Source organism: Schistocerca serialis, chromosome 11, assembly GCF_023864345.2.
Source record: "Schistocerca serialis cubense isolate TAMUIC-IGC-003099 chromosome 11, iqSchSeri2.2, whole genome shotgun sequence".
Taxonomy (NCBI): domain Eukaryota; kingdom Metazoa; phylum Arthropoda; class Insecta; order Orthoptera; family Acrididae; genus Schistocerca; species Schistocerca serialis.
The window spans coordinates 188,671,290-188,692,394 of NC_064648.1; the positions used below are offsets into that span (position 1 = coordinate 188,671,290).

Sequence of the window (21,105 nt, forward strand, 5' to 3'; positions counted from 1 at the left end):
TAGGTGCTCAGTTGGAATCCTGGATGGTAGTCTTAAGACAAATGTTTTCGTCACTTAATTTCAAGTTGAAACTTAGTTTCCAAAAAGTCATTTATTGCAATAAACTTGAGTTTACAAGCTGCCATCTAATTATAACAGGTTTCGATATTCACATTATCGTGATATTAGTCTGATTGTGGACTCAGTGTTACAAATCAGTTGCTTCAAGTGGGGTCTTTTAGTAATCGTTTTGTAGAGTGAAATGCCCATATCGAAAAGAGATCAGAGGAACTGCAAGACAGTAACATTATGTGGGTGCATTCGTCGTTCCCCTACACTCTGTCAAGGAATATGGGACTTCATCATCATCATACAATTTAGGTGGAGTGGAATTCAGGCCGTTTGGATAGTTTTGTTGGCGACAGCACCTGAGCTAACCTGTCCAGTAATTCTGTAATTATGTTTTGTGCAAGTATTGGGCATTGTATGTACCTTCTGGCTGCACTTAGATTTGAACTACCTGTTGTACGGGGTTGAGCGACTGCCATGGAAAGCTCGGATGGTACAACTGATTGTTATTAGCTTACTGGTAATTCATTTGTATTAACTGGAGCCCTATCCCCTGTGTGGATGGTCCCTCAGCAGTGGTGGCCATAGTGAGCCACCTCCACATCCCCACGAGGACACGCCTAGCCAGCTCACACCCTGCCTCTCTGTATGTGCAGTGCACCAGTCGTTACAGAGCTGAGGACCACCACTACCACCAGCACCACAACCACAACCAGAACCGCCACCACCACCACCACCGCTGCCACCGCCACCTCTGCCAGCGCACCTCGCCAGACACCTGCTGCTGCGCGGCCCACGACTCCTCCACCTGATGAGGCCACTGTCTCTCAAATGCGGTGAGTTCCCTCAAAACACACACGCGCACACACACGCACACGCGCGTGCACACAACATTATATGGTAGATAAGATATAAATACTGAAAAGCAAAGTGTAAATGCTCAGTCTAGACTTAATGAGGGTCAGCAAAGTGAACTGGGAATAAAATCAAAACATACAATCAGAGGTGGTATCCCCACGACTAGATCATAGTACCATGGAAGAGAGGTTAGTTAAGAATAGGTTGGTAGGAAAAATAGTTATTGTCAACAGTTCAGTGTCTTATTCATAAAGACCAGCAAACAAATGCCAACAATAATTCAGACTGAGATTTTCACTCTGCAGCGGAGTGTGCGCTGATACGAAACTTCCTGGCACATTAAAACTGTCTGCTGGACCGAGATTCGAACTCGGGACCTTTTCCTTTCGTGGGCAAGTGCTCTACCAACTGAGCTACCCAAGCACGAGTCAAGCCCAGTCCTCACAGCTTTACTTTTGCCAGTACCTCGGCTCGTACCCTCCAAACATTACAGAAGCTCTCCTGCAAACTTTGCAGAACTAGCACTCCTGAAAGAAAGGATATTGCGGAGACACGGCTTAGCCACAGCCTGGGGGATGTTTCCAGAATGAGAGTCGTGCTTGGGTAGCTCAATTGGTAGAGCACTTGCCCGCGAAAGGCAAAGGTCCCGAGTTCGAGTCTCGGTCCGGCACACAGTTTTAATCTGCCGGGAAGTTTCAATAATTCAGACAATGTCATGCCCAGAAAATTTAGTGATGGGGAGAGTATGAGTGCACTGAATGTGTAACACTGTCAGATGAGATAAATGTCTATTACTTTAGATGTATTGGAATGGTCTAGCAGAGGTCACACACACACACATTTATGAGACCATTTTTGGAGAGAGGAGAAAGAACCCAATAATTTGCTATAGTTTCTGTTAGTAACCAAGAAATATACTCGGCAATCACCAAACAGAAGCAAACGCCAGCAGAGCCTCAGCTTGCCAGGGTGTGCACCACCTTGGTTGCCCCACTGTAGTCTGCTGTAACAGCCAGTCTCGGTAACCACAGACGTGCAAAGGGGAAACTCTGCCTTCTGTTGACAATGTGTCTGTCTGTCTGAGCAGCAGAATTGCAGTGCCATGAGCTCCCAGAGTCTACAATTATTTATGACATGCATTCCTATCTCTGTCTTTCCCTACAGTTTTTAACCTCAGCAACCACCTCTAGTTCCACAGTGGTTATTCCCTGATGCCTTCAAATATAACTTACTCTGCTGACCCTTGTACTTGTCACAGTTTTTCACATATCACACTATCCTCACCTATTCTGCAGAGATGTTCGATAGTTCTTCTGTTAAGAGTTCACCTAGTTTAAACATCCGTCAATAGCACCGCATTTACAATGCTCCGATTCCCCTCTTGTTTTTTCCATAATCCATGATTAATTTTTATGCAGTACTCTGCTCCAAGCATACATTCAGGTATGTCTAACACAAATTAAGGCATATCTTTGATATTAGTAACTTTGTTTTGCGGGGAATCTCCTGTTTTTCCATGCTACATTATTCCTTATAACAACCGTGCTTTGACCCTCAGTGTAAATTAGCATCACATGTACCAGAGTCCGTACAAGTGGTCTACTGTGTGGTCCTTAATTTTGTAAACTTTGCCACCAATGTTACTTCTGCCACACCCCAATACTTTCCTCTTTCTTCCATTCATTAATCCTGATTTGGCACTCATTCAACTGTTTATTACATTCACCAATTCTGGTGATTCAGTCTGACTTTCGGTGAACACAGAAATATCACCAGTGAATTTTATCAATGATATCCTTTTCAACTTCAGTTTTAATTAAATTGCTATAAGTTTCTTCAGTTCCACCAATGATTCTTCAGTGTTCATCTGAACGTGTGTGGAGATAACCTGCATCCTTATCTTTAACAGTCTTTAATTCAGAATACCAATTCTTGTTGATTATTGTACATATTCTATGTTACCTGCTGTTCAATATATCTTATATGTACCTTTTAAAAAAATTTCACACACTTTCATTATTTCATGCTGTCAAATGTCATGTAAAGATCTTCAAATCCAATAAAGATGCCTTGATTTTTCTTACACATTCCTTCCACTATCCCTGGATCCTTTACTCCAAATTTATCTTCCTCAAACAGATAATCACCTTTGTCTTCCATTCTTCTTCATGTTGTTGTTATTTTTTTCAAAAAGCTCTATTCATGAGCTGTTTAGCTATTGCACTTACAAGTGCTTGGTTGCTTCTGTAGTATCTGGATGGTGTTTCTCTGGCATTCTGTTGCTATGACTCCTGTCTCACGGATTATGCAGACAAATGTGGATACTCGCTTGATTGCCGTTCATTATCACGTTGTCTAGAGCCTCGTAGAAGTTAAAATTCCCATTCCATTCCTGGGTACTTCGCTATCCTATTTATTTACACACTGAATTCTCATAACAGTTCTCTTAAAATTTAGTTCACTCATTATCATACCTGAATTGTGCTCCGAGTGCACATCTGTTGCTGGATACACCTTACAATTCAATACCTGGTTCCAGAGTGTGTGTCTGGTTGTGATGTACTCCAGCTGGAAATGTCTTTACCAACTAAAGCTCTGCCTTCCTCCTGAAGAGCTGAAAATGCCAAGATACCGAAGCAGCCATACAAATGTCACAGAACACAGGGCACAGCCTTGCAGAAAGTCAGCCACCCACATGTGGTGGAATTGTGCAGGAGGGCCCCTCCAAAGGGACTGCTTTTAGCGGTAATGTGGCCAACCATAAAAGGCAATCAGTGCTAACCTTAAATCGCTGTGAGGAATTTTTGAGAAAGTTGTGACCACAATATAACCTAATGGGAACAGGACAAACAGACTGGGATTCGTTTCCAAAACACTCCAGCAGAGTATAACCAACACTTAACATTTGTGTGAGGAACAGATGTTCTCCAGCACAAAAGCAAGTCTTATTAATTACATATTAGTTATGTATTAATATCAGTCGCCAGCCTAATTAGGAATTCTTGTCAAACAATGTAATAAAGCAGAAGGCAGTGCTAAGGCTAACCTAACCTTCCTTGACACACACACACACACACACACACACACACACACACACACACACACACACACACACCTGTTTCATTATATCTGTTCACATTACACCAGAGCAACGTAACCTTGCAGATAAATGTAATACTAATTTGGAGGTCAAACAAATGGCCAATAAGATTGCAAACTGTAGCATATGCCTAACAACAACATGTACCTTGAATCAGGGCTTAATTTTGGCCACAATGCATTCTGGCACCTCCCAGAAACTCCCTTTCTTCTAATTCTCTCTTTTCTCCCCCCCCCCCCCCCCTTTTTTTAACAGTACAGTACCGGAGATTTGAAGTAGTACATGTGTATTAAATCAAACCGTAACCGTAATTTTCCGCTGCACCAGCACAAGTGAACATGACAATGGCTCGCCAACATGATGTGACGGGCAGGAGAGAGAGAGAGAGAGAGAGAGAGAGAGAGAGAGAGAGAGAGAGAGTGTGTGTGTGTGTGTGTGTGTGTGTGTGTGTGTGTGTGTGTGTACGCACGTACAGTATACCCAAGATAATTGGAGTATCATTCTAAAGTTGTGATTGGTGCATATTGCCTTTTGTATACGACTGCCAACAACCTCGGCAATGTAGTAGCAAGGCAACATCTCATGTTATGTGTGTTAATGAGAAATAATGTAAGCCATGTTTGAATGTGAACGTCTTTATAATGTGCTTTCACGAAATCATTTTATTCCATGTTGTAATTTACGTCACAGCTAAAAATCATATGTGCGAATGGAGCAAAAATGACTAAAAGTTGGCAGCCTTGCGACCCGATATGTCCCTTTGCCCACGGCACTCTTGACCTTTGTCTTTATCTGCCCGCACCCTCGTGAGAACATGGTTGACGCTATACAGTAGAGGGGAGCTCCCACAGGGGGCAAATTTGAACTCCCAATGCAGAACGGACATGTATATGTTTGACCCTTAAGTCTGTCTGTCTGCCCCAGCATAGTCCTCAAACGAAAGTTCCAATTTTAAAGCCGTTTTTTTATTTGAAAGCTGGTTTAATGGGGACGGTTCTTAGCTATATTTCTGAAAGTCTGTTCAGCCGTTTAAATGTCATCAGCTATGTGAAGTAAAAATGTTTTCTGCCAGCATGCTCTCTTGAAATACATTACATAATCCATAAGACTCAACTGTGACTCAACTGTGACTCAACTGTGAAAGACAAACATATGCTCTTGCTGACTTTTTGTGGTTCTTTTTGAGGTCTACAATTCATTAAAAAATCAAATGATTTTGCTCTAATAGTGTAAGGAGCACGACGGCAGCCCAGTTTCTTGCGACTTGACTTACAATTATAGCCACAGCTTATTTCTTGTGCTACCTAAAGTAGCTAAATATATAATAGATAGTAAATGAATATATCTGTGAGTTAAAGAAAGAAACAAGTAAATCCCATAAGTGGTTCTCGCATTACAGTTGCCTGTCTGTATGTCTATGTGAATTCAGTCTTTTTAGTCCACGATTCAGACAGGTCGTGTCTATGGCTTTTTCAATTTGAATCAGTTTACCTTGTTAGCCATCGCTGCCTCACAGAGAAGCCAACAAACAATCCAACAGGCACTTCAGGAATTCACGTTCAACAATATTACTCAATCACTCTCTGTACGTCAATCGCTTGCAGTGCAGTTGTTCTGCTCAGAACCGACAGCATTGTTTTGGTTTGTTCGTAGTGTTTATTTACACATTGTGACTCAGTGGACAGGAGAGTTTAATAGTAATGTATATCTCTACAAAAATTAGTGACTTCTTTAAACCTAAAAGACAAAACGTTAGTGAGGGCAATGAAAACCACAGTTTAGATGTAGAATCCATGACGTCAGCTGTGGCTGGAGAAGAAGATGCAAACAACAAAGCAGACAATCCTTCTCCTATGTCATTGTTGCAAAATGAAAATTTCTATAAGTTGGTGGATATGGATACAGACAAAACATCTATAGACTGTATTGATAATTGTAATGATGATGAAAAGCCAGATTGTCGGTCTGTCGAACAATGTACAGATTATAAAGCTAAAAACCCGTGGTTGATTATTAAAAAAAGGCCAAGTTTGTAGATATACACTAGGTGCTGAAAAAGCAAAACGGTTAAAACTGAGTGAGCAATGGCTTTTAGGAACTGTAAGCTCATGTGGGACATGATCAAATAACGTCTCTTAGGAAAAAACTGTTTGATCACTGCACATTTGAAGCTCACGGTTTAGCAAACAAAATCCAGACTACGCAGAAAAATATCACATTCAGAACTCCGTCGCTTCCACAGTAAAGGAACAAGAAGTTGTTACTGAGCGTATTTTTGGACAGCTTATAAGCAAGCAAAGTTAAATAGACTGTTTAATGAGTTTCAGACAGAAATTGATCTCCAAATTAAAATTGGTTTGGATATGGGCCGAATACTATGTTCAAATGTTGCTTGATCTAATATAGTGATTCATATTTCTGACCAGATGACATCAGATCTAATAAATAATTTAATAAAAAGTGACTCCAAATTTTCACTTCTTTTGGATAAAGCCACTTCACTTTCACACAAAGCTTTGATTGTCTAGTTCAGAACATTGTTAAAAGGGAAAACGCCATGACAATTTCTTTGCGACTTTTTGAGCTAAATGACACAACAGCATCTGATATCTTGAAAGAACTTTTAAAGCAGTTAGAATCACTAGGACTAGGCTGTGAGTTTTTGAAAGACCATTTAATCGCTTTGACTTGCGATGGAGCTTCTGTCGTGTTAGGAAAAAAGTCTGACCTTGCAAAGCTGATGTTTCCAAACTTATTCATCTGGCATTGTTTGAATCATCGTTCAGAACTCACCATGCATGACACGATAGAAGAAGTGGTGGGAATTAATCACTTTAAAATATTCATGGATAAAGTTAGCAATATCTTCAGCTGCTCCTCGAAAAACAGCAGTGAGTTGGCAGTTGCTGCTAAAGGTTTGGAGCTAGAAATTTAAAAATTGGTCATGTGTTTTGACACTCGTTGGGTGGCCTCCAGTTTATTGGCAGTAAAAGCTGTGTGGAAAGATTGCATGGCTCTGTACAGTCATTTTTTAGAAGTATCAGAGGACACGAAACGAGACTCAAAACAACGGTCTTCTTACAAAGGGCTTTGTAATACATTGTCATCTACAACTTTCGTCTCCAACCTAGCTGTAATCTCTGATGCCTTAGAAGAGTTGGCCGATCTATCCCTACAGCTTCAAAGATCAAGTGTTAACCTTGCTCAAGCTCACGACGACATTACACTTTTATTAAAAGTGTTTGAAAGTCTGTTTGATGCAATGGGACAACATGCAAATGTAGCTAACATTGCACTGGAAAATATGAACTTTCAATGTGTTAAACTTTCTCAAAGAACAATTATTTCTAAGATTCCTGATGAACAGTTTAATCGCAGCTTGGCAAATAATTTGTGATCCAGGTTGCTATCAACAGTGAATGCATCTGAAAGCTACGATGATGATATGAACTACATGAAGGCCATTCACCTGAAATTGTGGCCTAAAAACATATCGATCACTTATGGAGAAAATGAGATTTTTCGAATGTGTGAAAGATTTAAGATTAATAGCCCTCTGAAATAATGAAGGACTTCAGGGAGTACAAACAGGGTCTGAAACCACTACTAAGTGGAGAAGTGCCAACTGTTCTTGTATAGCCACCAATGTTCAAAAATTTTGTATCAATAATAAACAGCATTGCAGTGTCGATTGCAGAGTGTGAACGTGGCATTTCTGCAATGAACTTAATTATGACACCACTGAGATCGTCACTCTACATCTGCACTGTTTGTAGTTCATTACGCATCAGACTTCTGGGACCACCTGTAGCTAGATATGAAAATGGGTGTCTTGGATGGCGAGGGGATATCATTCTGCACTTGCTACACAGTCAAAAGCACGAAGTGATAAAGTGTATAATGAGGATAATTCTGTATTATGGAAATGTTTTTCGTAATCCATCTCCATTGATTGTGTTTAAAATAATTTCACAATGCTTACTTTTTCTTCCTTTATTTGAGCCACTGAGTATGAACTTAGTTAAAACTATGAGTTCAGTTAATAATACATCCTAAAAAGGTACTTTTTAACAATAAATACACAATGTATATTCTGTATAAACTGACTCCTCATATGCCACTGACTTTTGTCAGGATAACAGATGTTTGTCATTTTAAGTTAATACACTATGTTGAAAGTGTAATAAAATTTAAAGGGAAATATTTAAACAAAGTTGTATACCCTTAGGTCAAAGATATATACTGCATGTTGACAGGACTTGTTATTTTATGAGTGAAGGGAAATTAAATTCATATTTCAAACTACAAAACTGTAATCTCAAAATTAACGCTCGGTACAATTTATTATTAATGTGATATTCTTGATTTGGAATCATTTGTAATTTTATCATATATGAGTTAACAGATCGATACTCAATCCCACCGATTCAGTTTATTGGTCATTAGCGGTTTAATTGTTGAACGGCAAATCGAGCTAAAAATCTACTGAGATGTGGGATTCTTGAAGTTTTCAACTGCTGTTTGAAACAGTATAACATCTTCGTGCAGCCCGCTGAAGTAAAATTGTTTAAATAATGGTTTAACGTACAAACTAATTTTTTTTATATACACAGTATGTTATTGGAAATGAAAAAGTAATTTTAACAGAGCTATAAATGGGACTCGAGAAGCTTTGACATTTTTGTAAAATATTCGCCAAAGATGGATGATTGTTATAAGTGCGACTTTGACTGAAATGGTCGACTTCACTGTGAAGCTGATTTTAATATAAGTGCATGTTTATTTTTGTAATAATTCTATCCCAATGCCAAATGCATTGATTGCTTTTCCTACAAGATGTATTCTACATGTAAAACATTTTTCGGTCAGATTGCAGCAAATGTGTTAACATTTATAATAACAGGTCCCTTTTGATTTTTTGTGGTTTAATAAATAAATATTCAGTTTGCAGTGGCTACCCATGAAGTATGTTTTTCTCAGTTAAGACACTATGGGCTTATGGAAAAGAACAAATCTGCCATCTCTATGACGAGTTTATCATTTCCTGATTATTATAACATAAAGAACACTTGCCCACAAAAAGCAAAGGTCCCGAGTTCGAGTCTCGGTCCGGCACACAGTTTTAATCTGCCAGGAAGTTTCATATCAGCGCACACTCCGCCGCAGAGTGGGAATCTCATTCTGGGAACAATAGTGTTTTTTCAGTTCAATTTTTACACGTAGGGTCTCATGTTAATTAAATGGTAAAGACCTTTCTCTTTGGCTAGTAACATAGGAACAACTAAATTTTTTACGAGTGTAAAAGTTAAGTCATAGATATTTTTAGTCTATTAGTTACATTTTACATTCAGAAGGGAATTTATTTATTACCTGTATAAATAAAACTTGTGATTTCTTTTTCACTCACTATCATGAAAGTTTCAAATGACAAAATCTGACTGAAGAACATTACATATAGTCTTTTCCCATGGCAGTGTAACATGTGGGGAGGAGAGGAGACGAGAGGAGAGGAGAGGAGAGGAGAAAGATTACGGCAGCCTCAGGGTGAGGAAGTGGGAGGGGGGAATGTTTTAACTTTATCTTGCATTGTTATCAACTCAGGCGCGATGCAACGATCAGCTGCTATGGTACAAAATGCTCACAGAATTAACATTGCGTGAAGACGTGGGAAATCGAAATTGTACTAGACCCAGATGGGGCAGGAATATCTTAGTCATTAACTGCTAAATGCCTTGTTGATGAATACTGAACACACGTTCATAGAGCAGCTACAAAGAAACTGTTTGAACGTTGTGGCTGGCAGCATTTGAAAACGTGGTGTCGTGAGTATGACTTGGTGCCAATACGTGTGAAGCAGAACTATGGAGCAAAGTGACACTGGTACGGCAGGTGGTGGCACCTTGTGGTGCTATGTTTTTGATTATAAGATAGTATGGTTTAAAAACCTGAATTTCAGAACTGTATTTAAGAAAGAATTTCTCATTGTAAGTCTTATCACATGTCTCTCTCTGTGGCCAGTGGGGAGTGGTAAAAGGGGGCGCCTTACGGCACCTAAAAGTTTAAAAGTTAAGCCCTGCCTTGAATGAACTAGATGCAGCAGTTAATAGAACCAGTCACCAACACACATGATACTAATAGCAATACTAAACAGGGCAGAGCATGAAATGATTGATTTAAATCAGGAGGTCTATTATGATCCTACCATATAACATCATTGCTAGTACACGGTCTCTATACCTTTACGTTACCCAGCTTACATTTGAGTAGGTAATGCAGTAAATATTTCTTTATTGGGCAACGTTTGAAGCAATTAAACAGAATGCAAATCTAACTACACTGGCTGTGGAGGTACCTTTGCTTTGCTTCATTAACTAACTAGTTCAGTACATGAGGGCCTCAAAGTTTCATGGTTTGAACAGCCACGCTCATTAACAAATCTTCACAAGTGTGTATGGAAAATGGTGAGTATTCTCATCAATAATTATTCATTAAGTGAAGCCCAACAAACTATAACTCTTCAAATAACAAATGTGCTTTGAAAAGTAGTCTTTTAACCTTCTCAAAATATAGTTGGGTGGGCAAATGCCAACACCATTAAATTCAAGTTCAAACACCTTCTCATGGAATGAACAGTAATAAAACTTTGTAATTCTGATCAAAGTGCATAAATGCAACAATTAATAATCTTTTTCACTTCTAATTAGTATTATTATTATTATTATTATTATTATTATTATTATTATTATTATTATTCTTTTAACTAACAACTTTACTATTTTTGGACAGCTTTTAAGTAAGCCAAAGTATTTAAGAAAAGTAATGCCGATCGATTTAAAAATGCACTGGAAGTGGTGTATTTCTCAAATTATTAAACTGAACTTGAAACACAATAACTCCACACATTAGAAAGCAATCACAACTATTTTTACGGCTGCTGAATAGTCTTTTCATAATAAATTAGCTCACTCGGAATTAAATTCACTAGGATAGGATTCCTGGTGAGGTTTGTGATTTGGGATAATCACAGGTGCAAGATAGAGCTTTTAGCAATACCGTGATTATTATTAAAATCAACCAAATTTCACAAATACCTAGTCCATTTACAGAGTGCCAAATATAAACATTTTGCTGGAAGGCTGGTGGCACTGCCACTGGTGGCATGATTTGCAGTGGCTGTTAACATGGCAGCGATGTAGTCGTGGCAGTACTGTTGGCCCCGCCCTGTTATAGACCTTCTGAATTATATTTTTGCAGGGCCAAAAACAATGCCTTTATACATGGTATCACCAAATGCAGCATCTGAGGTCCATATGTAACACTCTTAAGTTCCTCTGCCTCAATACTCCAAGAATATGAACTACAATGTTCTGCTACTGCTAGCGAGATATTAACCACAGCACTGCTCAAGCCAGACTCCTTAGCCGTCGCAAGGGACGAGTTGCCGCTTGCGTGAATGACACCTTTTCCATTCTGCCAGGCTACTTCTGTAGCTGCAGGGATTCCCCACATTTTTTACATTCAACCCTGCATTCCCTAACTATGGACCAAGTCATTTACAGTACATTATATAATAATCATTCCGGGAGTTATTTTCATTCATAAGCATAAATTGAACATTGTTCAAAAAGTTCACATAACTGAAATATGTATACATTGTCTAAGAATTTCCGTGACAGGTAAAACACTCTGCATATGACAGATACAGCACTCTACATAAGCAACTCTACAAATAGAAATATCAATACAAAGTAGGTCAAAAATGGATGTTACATATGCCCCATGGTTCACTGAAGATTCCTGCTACGCAAACATCAATAACACCTTAATGGTGCCAAGCAGTCGAAAATAATAATCACTTCATCCAGAGTTGAGCATGAAAAGAATACATTGCAAAACACATTAAAACACTATACACTCTATACACGTAATTACCAAAACAAGACATAAGCAACATTATTCAATTATGTACACCTGTCACATCTGGCTCTCATTTTGTGAAACAGTAAGTTGAGTAGTAAGCAAAATTTATCTGTATCGCCAAGAATATTGAGTAGCATTTTGTAAGCATTAAGAAATGTAGGTATACACATAATAGTATACACTCTACAAATATCACAAGCAATTTGACATTGTACATGCAACACATCCTATAGCATGATTTTGAATTTACAAAGGAGGAAACTATCAATGCTGATTCTAATAATAGTAGTCCATTCTTTGATATTTACATAAACAAACATATTTAAATTTAACCTACTATTCTTTTCTTACTGCCTTTATTTGAAACACAGTCCCTCTTTGAAAACTGTAGCAAAACACATACAACACTAACAGATATGAAAATAAAATAATTTTGCTACCTGCAATAGCATCTTGCACTGCATTTGACAACATTAACAAATTACATATCACATTAATCAATTGGCTGCCCATTTTGGGTTTTGGCAGTCTATTATAAACAGTTTTTTTTTTCCCCACTTTGGCAAGTCTTCTATGCTGCCCATTCTGTATTTAAGGCATTCCACATTTCTTTTCAATTTGGCAACATTTGCTTGTAGCGCTTTCAGTACAGGGTTTCACATATTTTACAACAGGTTTTAGAATCTGAAACTTCTAAGATAGTAACAGCAATTTTACATAGGTAACAACATTTTTATAGGAACATAAATTACAGTTAAATACAGTATGGTAGCTTCATAAGATAGATACATTTCATCTACAGCATAATATACATTTTTAGTCTGGTATGATTTCTTCATTTATTCATTCCTAGGTACATACAGTTTGAGATCCACTACATTATGGACATCAAGGAGCTTCTTCGACTCTGGGTAGATTAAATAGTAGGCATTGTTGTGAGGTGTGTCTTGTACTGTGAATGGCCCATTATATATACATAAATTTAGAAATTTCGTGGTTAAGTTCACCTGATTATTCATGGGTCTTCAGAAGAACATAGTCTCCAATTTTGAACATGGAAAACTTCAGGTTGCTCGTTTTAGATCTCGTTTCGGCTTTGTTTTTTCTTTTACCAATTCTTTCTTCTGGGCTAATCCCAAATCTGTAAACGGTGGGAACTCTAGTTTTTCCTCATTTAAACATTTGCTCTTAGTACTGAGCAGAATTTCCCCAGGTGTGAACTCAGTAAACCCATGAGGCAACGTCTTCATTAATATATTTAGTTTCTACACCATTCTGCTCCATTCCATCTTTCCAGGTTTTGAAATTAAATTGGGGCCATTATTGGGCAGTACTGCACTGGGTTTTCCAATGGTTCTCAAATACTGAATCATCCTATCGAATACTGACATTGCTGTCACCTTTTTCAGGAGATACAATTTTATAAATGTAGAAAATACTTCCGAAATCACTAAAATACATTTACAATTACCAGAAGTTGTGGGGAGGGGTCCATACAGGTCCACAGACAGTAAATCCATGGTATCTTTAGGTAACGTGTTCTGCATTGGGCCTTGATTAGTTCTATTGGTTACCTTAGCTATCTGGCAGATGTCACAAGACCTAATACGTTCAGTTACCTTTCGACTCGTACTATTGGCAATCACTATAACACTAGCCAATTTATCTAGACACTCCTTTGGCCCAATGCTAGTGAAAATAATCTGACATCTGTATCAAATTGGGTAGGCCAACACACCATCCATTCTTCAGTAATGAAGCCTTTCCTCTTATACAAGATACTTTTAAAAATCAAAATTTACTTATACAGATTTCCAATTTGGTTGCTCATTTTGATGATATCGCATGGTTTTGCAAATCTGTTCAGATTCATTTTTGCCTGATCTTCTTCATGTAATTAATTTGGAAAGTTCCATCTCCATTGCATTCCTTGGGTACATCAGTACCATTGGGACAATTCATTGCCACATAATTTTTTGTACCCTTTACATAGCAGATTTCATAATGAAATTGTTCCAGGTATTAAGCCCATTGGGTGAGCCTGCCATTTAGAAGGCAACAACCTTTAAGGAATGTTTGAGCTTTGTGGTCAATGTGTGAAGATCGTAAAACCCCACCAACCTATAAATTTCTTTAGATCCCATAATATGGCCAAGGCTATCTCCTCTGATATGGTATGGTTCCTTTTGTTTCCTGTCAATGCCCTGCTGGCAAAAGCTATAGTTCTATGTGCTAAATTTCCTGTACCATTTATCTCCTGGAAAATTTCAATACCAATCCCATAGGTGCTACTGTCAGTATTCATATTGAAAGTCTCTGACAGTACTGGGTGATGTAAAACATTATCATGTCAAAGTTTAATCTTTAAAGATTCACAATCCTGCCGACTCTGATCTGTCCAAACAAAAGCACTAAATCTTTTTATAGATTGTTCAAGTGTGGATTGTTGAAGGGTTTCCCCTTAACAAATTTTCTGTAAAATCCACACCAACCTAAAAAGGCTTACACCTGTTTCCTATTTTTTAGTGGGGGAAATTTTTCTAAGGCACGTAGCTTTCTCCAGGTCCTTATTAATGCTGGTAGTAGTAATTACACGGCTCAAGAATTTAATTTCTAATTTTACAAGTTCACATTTCTATAATTTTAAAGTGATGCCTCCTGCTTGAAGAGCAACAATTTGGAGCTTTTTTTGCCAGTTTTCATTGTAGATAAATAAATCATCTACATAGATAGTTAACCTGGAACTCAACTCCTCTCCTAACACAAAGTCCAGAGCTCTAATAAATACTGCCAGAGAGGTATTCAGTCCAAATGGAACTACTTTGTATCGATAACATTTCCCAGTAAACAGGATTGCTTTATATTCATGCAATTCTAGACTTAATGGGATTTGCCAATAGCCAGCAGTCATGTGGAAACTGGTTAAATACCTCATTATGAAATTTTTGCAACATTTTGTCCAGATTTTCAGGCCTGTGCACCTCTCTTTTTACTTTGTTTAGAGTTTGTGCATCAATGGCCACATGTACTCCTCCATCCTTGTTTACAATGATAAGTGGACTGATATATTCGCTTTTACTGTGTTATATCACTCCTCATTCCATAATCTTATCTGTTTCATTCTGTACGGCCTGGTTTTTAGAAAAAGGTACCGAATACGGTTCCACAAAGAATGGATCCAGAGTTGCAATACAGTATCCAAAATTTTGAGCCAGTCCGGGTTAGCCGAAAATGATCTACTGTTGCTTTCTAAGATAGTAATAAATTCCGCTTTCTCAGAGCCGGCCAGAAATTCTGCACGCATGCGGTGCTCCTGCACATGTGCAACTTCCGGGTCACAGCGTGCATGCCACAGCCGCCAGCGTTCATATAGTGCACGTTTCTATGCACAGATGTCGCTTTATCCACTTGCTGGGGTACTCTGTACCAGTGCATTCTAGTGCTCTTTCCACAGCATGCAAGCCAACCATGGGGAGGTATTTTGCGTATTAAAACATTTAAAATACCGTCACAGTCTACTCATTGAGACGTCTACTTTTACGTTACCAGTTTAACCCAGTAAGACAAGTAATACAGTTAACAACCGTGGGTTTTTATTAAGGCAGCTTGACTGACGGCACGCAAATACGTGTAATGTTTTTGATCTAGTATTTAAGAAAGAGAGCAGTCAGTGACTTCCAGCGAACCTTATTCATGATTTCAAATAACATTAAACTAATGCAAGGTTTCCTATAACTAATTCTCGGTGCCCTCAGTTACACCCACATAATTTCTCTCTCACTGACCTCTGAACAGAATGATAACTGCAGACCTCTCGATCACCTGCTATTTCAATACTATTATCAGTTCCGTCTAAAATCTGCATAATAACAGACAATTAGATGAAGGTTATTGTTTATCGACTTTAGCTGAGCGTAGCCCTTCACACATTAAAAAAACCCTAAATGTAAGTATACATTGGAACAATCGGTTTAATGAGCAATTTTCCTGATAATAGTGTACCATGGAGCAGAATGATGCAATAATGCACAGTTAGTAAACAATAATTTTTAATTATGAAAGGAATAAATCCAAACACGTTTATCACTGGTCATGAGGAATGATATAGTTAATATCGGGCGTAAAGGATTAGCTCATTGACGAACGCAAGCAGTTGTGTAGATTTTCATAACTTATGCTTGACAGAAACCTTGATTTATTCATTTTCATCACCCAGAAAAACCTTTCACAAACATATGTCAACCCAAACATGGACATAAGTCTCGCGGCATCTTTGTGCAGGCGTGGAAATTCTTGTTGTGAAAAATTTTCGTAGAATTCTTTTGAACTTCCCACTTCAAAGAACTTGTCCTTCAGTCTTGTATTGCACTGTAGGTCGATCAGTTCCCTCTGTAGAACATTTGGAGCATCTTCAACTGACGACGAGAACGGTTGAGCAAAGAGGCCAATGGCAGGAGACAAACTCGTATCATCTGCAAATTGTGCCTGAAATTGTTCCTTAATTTTTACAATTATTGATATGTATTCTTGAAATCTAGCACTTTCATGGACCAGTCCAAGAGTCGGGAAATGTGCAGTGTTTTCTGTCATTAGCTGGCGCTCCCAAAGCGCAAGCTTCCTTTCAAAGGCATTTACTTTTTCCAACGTGTCAGAAATTATTTTCACCTTGCAAACTGATGTTCAGGCTGTTCATGTGAGACGTAATGTCCACAAGAAATGCAAGGTCTGATATCCAACAAGGGTCTTCCAACATAGGTTCACTTTTTCCCTTCTCATGTAAGAATGTTACTATGACCAAACGTAAATCAAAAAATATTTTCAGCATTTTACCTCAACTGATCCAGCCTACTTCAGTATAGTAAGCTATGTCGCCGTACTCCGCTCCTAATTCCTCCAAGAACCGCCGAAACTGGTGATGCTTATGCCCATGTGTCTTCAGGTAGTTTATAGTATGCACAATAATTTGCATGACGTTTGCTAACATTACTAATTTTGCACAAAGTGCCTCTCGATGCAGAATGCAGTGAATTTCATACGTCCCATTTGTGCACCCTAGCTTTTGGCGCATCCGTGCTATGAGTCCTCTCCGATGGCCTTGCATTGATGGTGCTCCATCTGTGGTCACTGAGACTCACAGATTTCAATCCATACCGACACCATCAATCGCTTGGAGTAAGTCCGCACCTGTAGTAGTCCCTTTCAAAGGTACTAAGTCCAAAACGTCCTCTGTTACACAAAGTGCGTTATCGACACCTCGTATGTATATCACAACTTGGGCTGTATCTGTAAGATCTGTTGCTTCATCGAGCATAACAGAGAAAGCAACAAAGTCTTTTGCCTTATTTATTAGCTGCCTGTGCACATCGCCGGCCATAGCACTGATACGTCTTTGTCACTGTTTGTTTGGATAGACTGATTTCTTGAAACCTGCTAACGTTCGTGGGACACTAAAGTTCTGCAGCATCAGTGAGACACCCTTTCACAAACTCCCCTTCCTAAAAGGGTTTCCCAGATTGCGCAATTCTTAATGCGATTTTAAAACTTGCTTGCAGTGAAGATATAGTGTGGTTGTCATTCTGGAAAATTGAAAACAGTACATTGTACAGCATACAGTAAAATAGACATAAATGTAACACAAGAAACTAAGAAGTATCAGCTACTCTGACGTACTGTAAAATCGAGTTGATGTGTCTCATCCACTTTCTTAAGGACATTTAATTTTGCTTGCCGTTCTTCACTGTTGAGTACACTACACTCGTCTTTGTGATACGTATTGTAGTGTCTTTCAATTGAAAACTTACGTTGGCTGCCTATTATTTGGTGGCACAGCACACACCGAGTTTTCACCAATGGCTACAAAAAAGAATTGCAGTACCCAGTCATTTTTAAACAACTGAGAACATAGATCTACATCTACATACATACTCCGCAATCCACCATACGGTGCGTGGCGGAGGGTACCTCGTACCACAACTAGCATCTTCTCTCCCTGTTCCACTCTCAAACAGAACGAGGGAAAAATGACTGCCTATATGCCTCTGTACGAGCCCTAATCTCTCTTATCTTATCTTTGTGGTCTTTCCGCGAAATACAAGTTGGCGTCAGTAAAATTGTACTGTAGTCAGCCTCAAATGCTGGTTCTCTAAATTTCCGCAGTAGCGATTCACGAAAAGAACGCCCCCTTTCCTCTAGAGACTCCCACCAGAGTTCCTGAAGTATTTCCGTAACACTCGCATGATGATCAAACCTATCAGTAACAAATCTAGCAGCCTGCCTCTGAATTGCTTCTATGTCCTCCCTCAATCCGACCTGTTAGGGATCCCAAACGCTCGAGCAGTACTCAAGAATAGGTCGCACCAGCGTTCTATAAGTGGTCTCCTTTACAGACGAACCACATCTTCCCAAATTTCTACCAATCAACCAAAGATGACCATCTGCACAACTGCCATTACATGCTTGTCCCACTTCTTATCGCTCTGCAATGTTACGCCCAAATATTTAATCGACGTGACTGTGTCAAGCGCTACACTACTAATGGAGTATTCAAACATTACAGGATTCTTTTTCCTATTCATCTGCATTAATTTACATTTATCTATATTTCGAGTTAGCTGCCATTCTTTACACCAGTCACAAATCCTGTCCAAGTCCTCTTGTATCCTCCTACAGTCACTCAACGACGACACCTCCCCGTACACCACAGCATCATCAGCAAACACACACATTGCTATCCACCCTATCCAAAAGATCATTTATGTAGACAAAAAACAACAGCGGACCTACTACATTTCACTGGGGCACTCCAGATGATACCCTCACCTCCAATGAACTCACCATCGAGGGCAATGTACTGGGTTCTATTATTTAAGAAGTCTTCGAGGTACTTACATACTTGGGAACCAATCCCATATCCTCATACCTTAGGAGTCTGCAGTGGGGCACCGAGACAAACGCTTTCCCAAAGTCAAGGAATATGGCATCCGTCTGATACCCTTCATCTATGGTTCGCATGATATCATGTGAAAAAAGCGCAAGTTGCGTTTTGCAGGAGCGGTGCTTTCTAAAGCCGTGCTGATTCATGGAGAGCAACTTCTCTGTCTCAAGGAAATTCATTATATTCGAACTGAGAATATGTTCAAGAATACTGCAATAAACCGACGTTACGGATATTGGTCTGCAATTTTGAGGATCTGCCCGTCTACCCTTCTTACATACAGGCGACACCTACTCTTTTTTCCAGTCGCCCGGGACTTTACGTTGGGCAAGAGATTTGCGATAAAAGCAAGCTAAGTAAGGAGCCAATGCAGTAGAGTACTCTCTGTAGAACCGGAATCCCATCAGGACCTGGCGATTTATTTATTTTCAACCCATTCAGCTGCTTCACAACCCCAGGGATGTCTATCACTATGTCCTCCATATGGGAATCTGTACGAGGCTCAAACGGTGGTATGTTTGTACGATCCTCCTGCGTGAAAGATGTCTCAAATGCTAAATTTAAAATTTCAGCTTTCGTTTTGCTGTCTTCGGTTGTCAGGCCAGACTGATCAGTGAGTAACTGGATGGAAGCCTACGACACGCTTACCGATTTTACGTAAGACCAGAATTTCCTTGGGTTTTCAGCAAGATCTTTTGCTAAGGTACGACGGTGGTAGTGGTTGAATGCTTTGCGCACCGCTCTTTTTACAGCAGCGCGAATCTCTAATAACTTTTGCCTGTCCTCATTCTCCCGATCTTTCTTGCACCGTGAGTGCAACTGCCTTTGCTTCCTGAGCATTCTCCGAATTGCGCTGTTAAACCACGGTGGGTCTTTCCCGTCCGTAACCCACATTTTCGGCACACACTTGTCCAATGCGTGATTTATAATGTGTTTAAAATTTGCCCGTAATACTTCCATGTCCATTGTACCGGAAGTCAATGAAGTCGATTCATTTACTAAGTGGGATGCTAACAACTGCTTATCTGCTCTTTCTAGTAAGAATACTCTGCTAGCCTTCTTGACGGACTTTTTAACTTTCGTAACCATAGTCGTAATGACAACATCATGATCACTAATCCCTGTCTCAACACTGACACCATAAATAAGGTCTGGTCTGTTTGTGGCTACCAGATCTAAAATATTTCCATTACGCGTTGGCTGTCGATTCAGCTGCTCAAGACAGTTTTTGGATAATGTGTTGAAAAGTAATTCACGCGACGGCTTGTAATGAATCCATAGAGATCCCAGTCTATACTACATAGGTTGAAGTCGCCTCCGACTAATATTGCATGATCCGGGTACTTCTGCGATACAGAATGTAGACTCCCTTTGAATGATTCTAGAACTGTTATGGTGGGACCAGGTGGCCGGTAATAACACCCCACAATTACCTTTATTTCCCCTAGCCCTGTTAAACGTGTCCAGTAATTTCACTATCACACTCTACTTCGACCTCAGTAGACACAATATTTTTGTCAACTGCATGGGAGACACCACCTAGTATGGTGTCTAATCTGTCTTTCCGATACACGTTCCAACCCTCACTAAATATTTCAGAACTTTCTGTCTTGGGGTTCAGCCAGGTCTCAACCCCGAGAATAACTTGCGCGCCACACACTTCCTGGAGGGCAGTAAATTCAGGAACTTTATTCTGAACACTCTGAAAACTTACTGCTGATATCTTGATAGCTTAAGTGTCTTTACACAGAGCGCGTCCTGATTTCTCTGCCTGCACGTCGACTGGTGAGCGTTCATCAGGACACCTCGCACTACTGCCTAGCCTAAACAAAACCCATGTGCATGCCACAAGTACTCTGCTACCCGAGTAGCCGCTTCCTTTGTGTAGTGCACCCCTGACCTATCTAGGGGCGTCCTAAAATTCCCCACCCAAAAGTGGAAGTCTAGAAATCTGCAGCCAAGACCGTCACAGAGTCGACGAAGCCTCTGGTTGAGACCCTCCACTCGGCTGCAAACAAATGGACCCCAATCCACTCTGGGAACGATGCTGCAAATAGAGAGCTCTGCTTGCACCCCGCGTGCGAGGCCAGCGGTCTTCACCAAATCCGCCAGCCGCCCGTACGAACTGAGGATCGCCTCAGAACCCTAGCGACAGGCATCATTGGTGCCAACTGAGCAACTACTTGCAGGCAACTGCGCCCCGTACGCTCGATAGCCGCAGGCAAGGCCGCCTCCACATCTCGGA

At 39.7% G+C, this 21,105-nt stretch overlaps 1 protein-coding gene across 2 annotated transcripts in view; it reads left to right on the forward strand.

Moving 5' to 3' along the window:
* Positions 1 to 21,105, forward strand: part of LOC126426720 (ankyrin repeat domain-containing protein 65-like) — a 128,014-nt gene that overhangs the window by 81,877 nt on the left and 25,032 nt on the right. For both annotated transcript variants that reach the window (XM_050088641.1, XM_050088642.1), the window contains exon 3: positions 705 to 884. In XM_050088641.1, the coding sequence (XP_049944598.1) occupies positions 705 to 884 (180 nt within the window). The remainder of the gene's footprint in view (positions 1 to 704; positions 885 to 21,105) is intronic.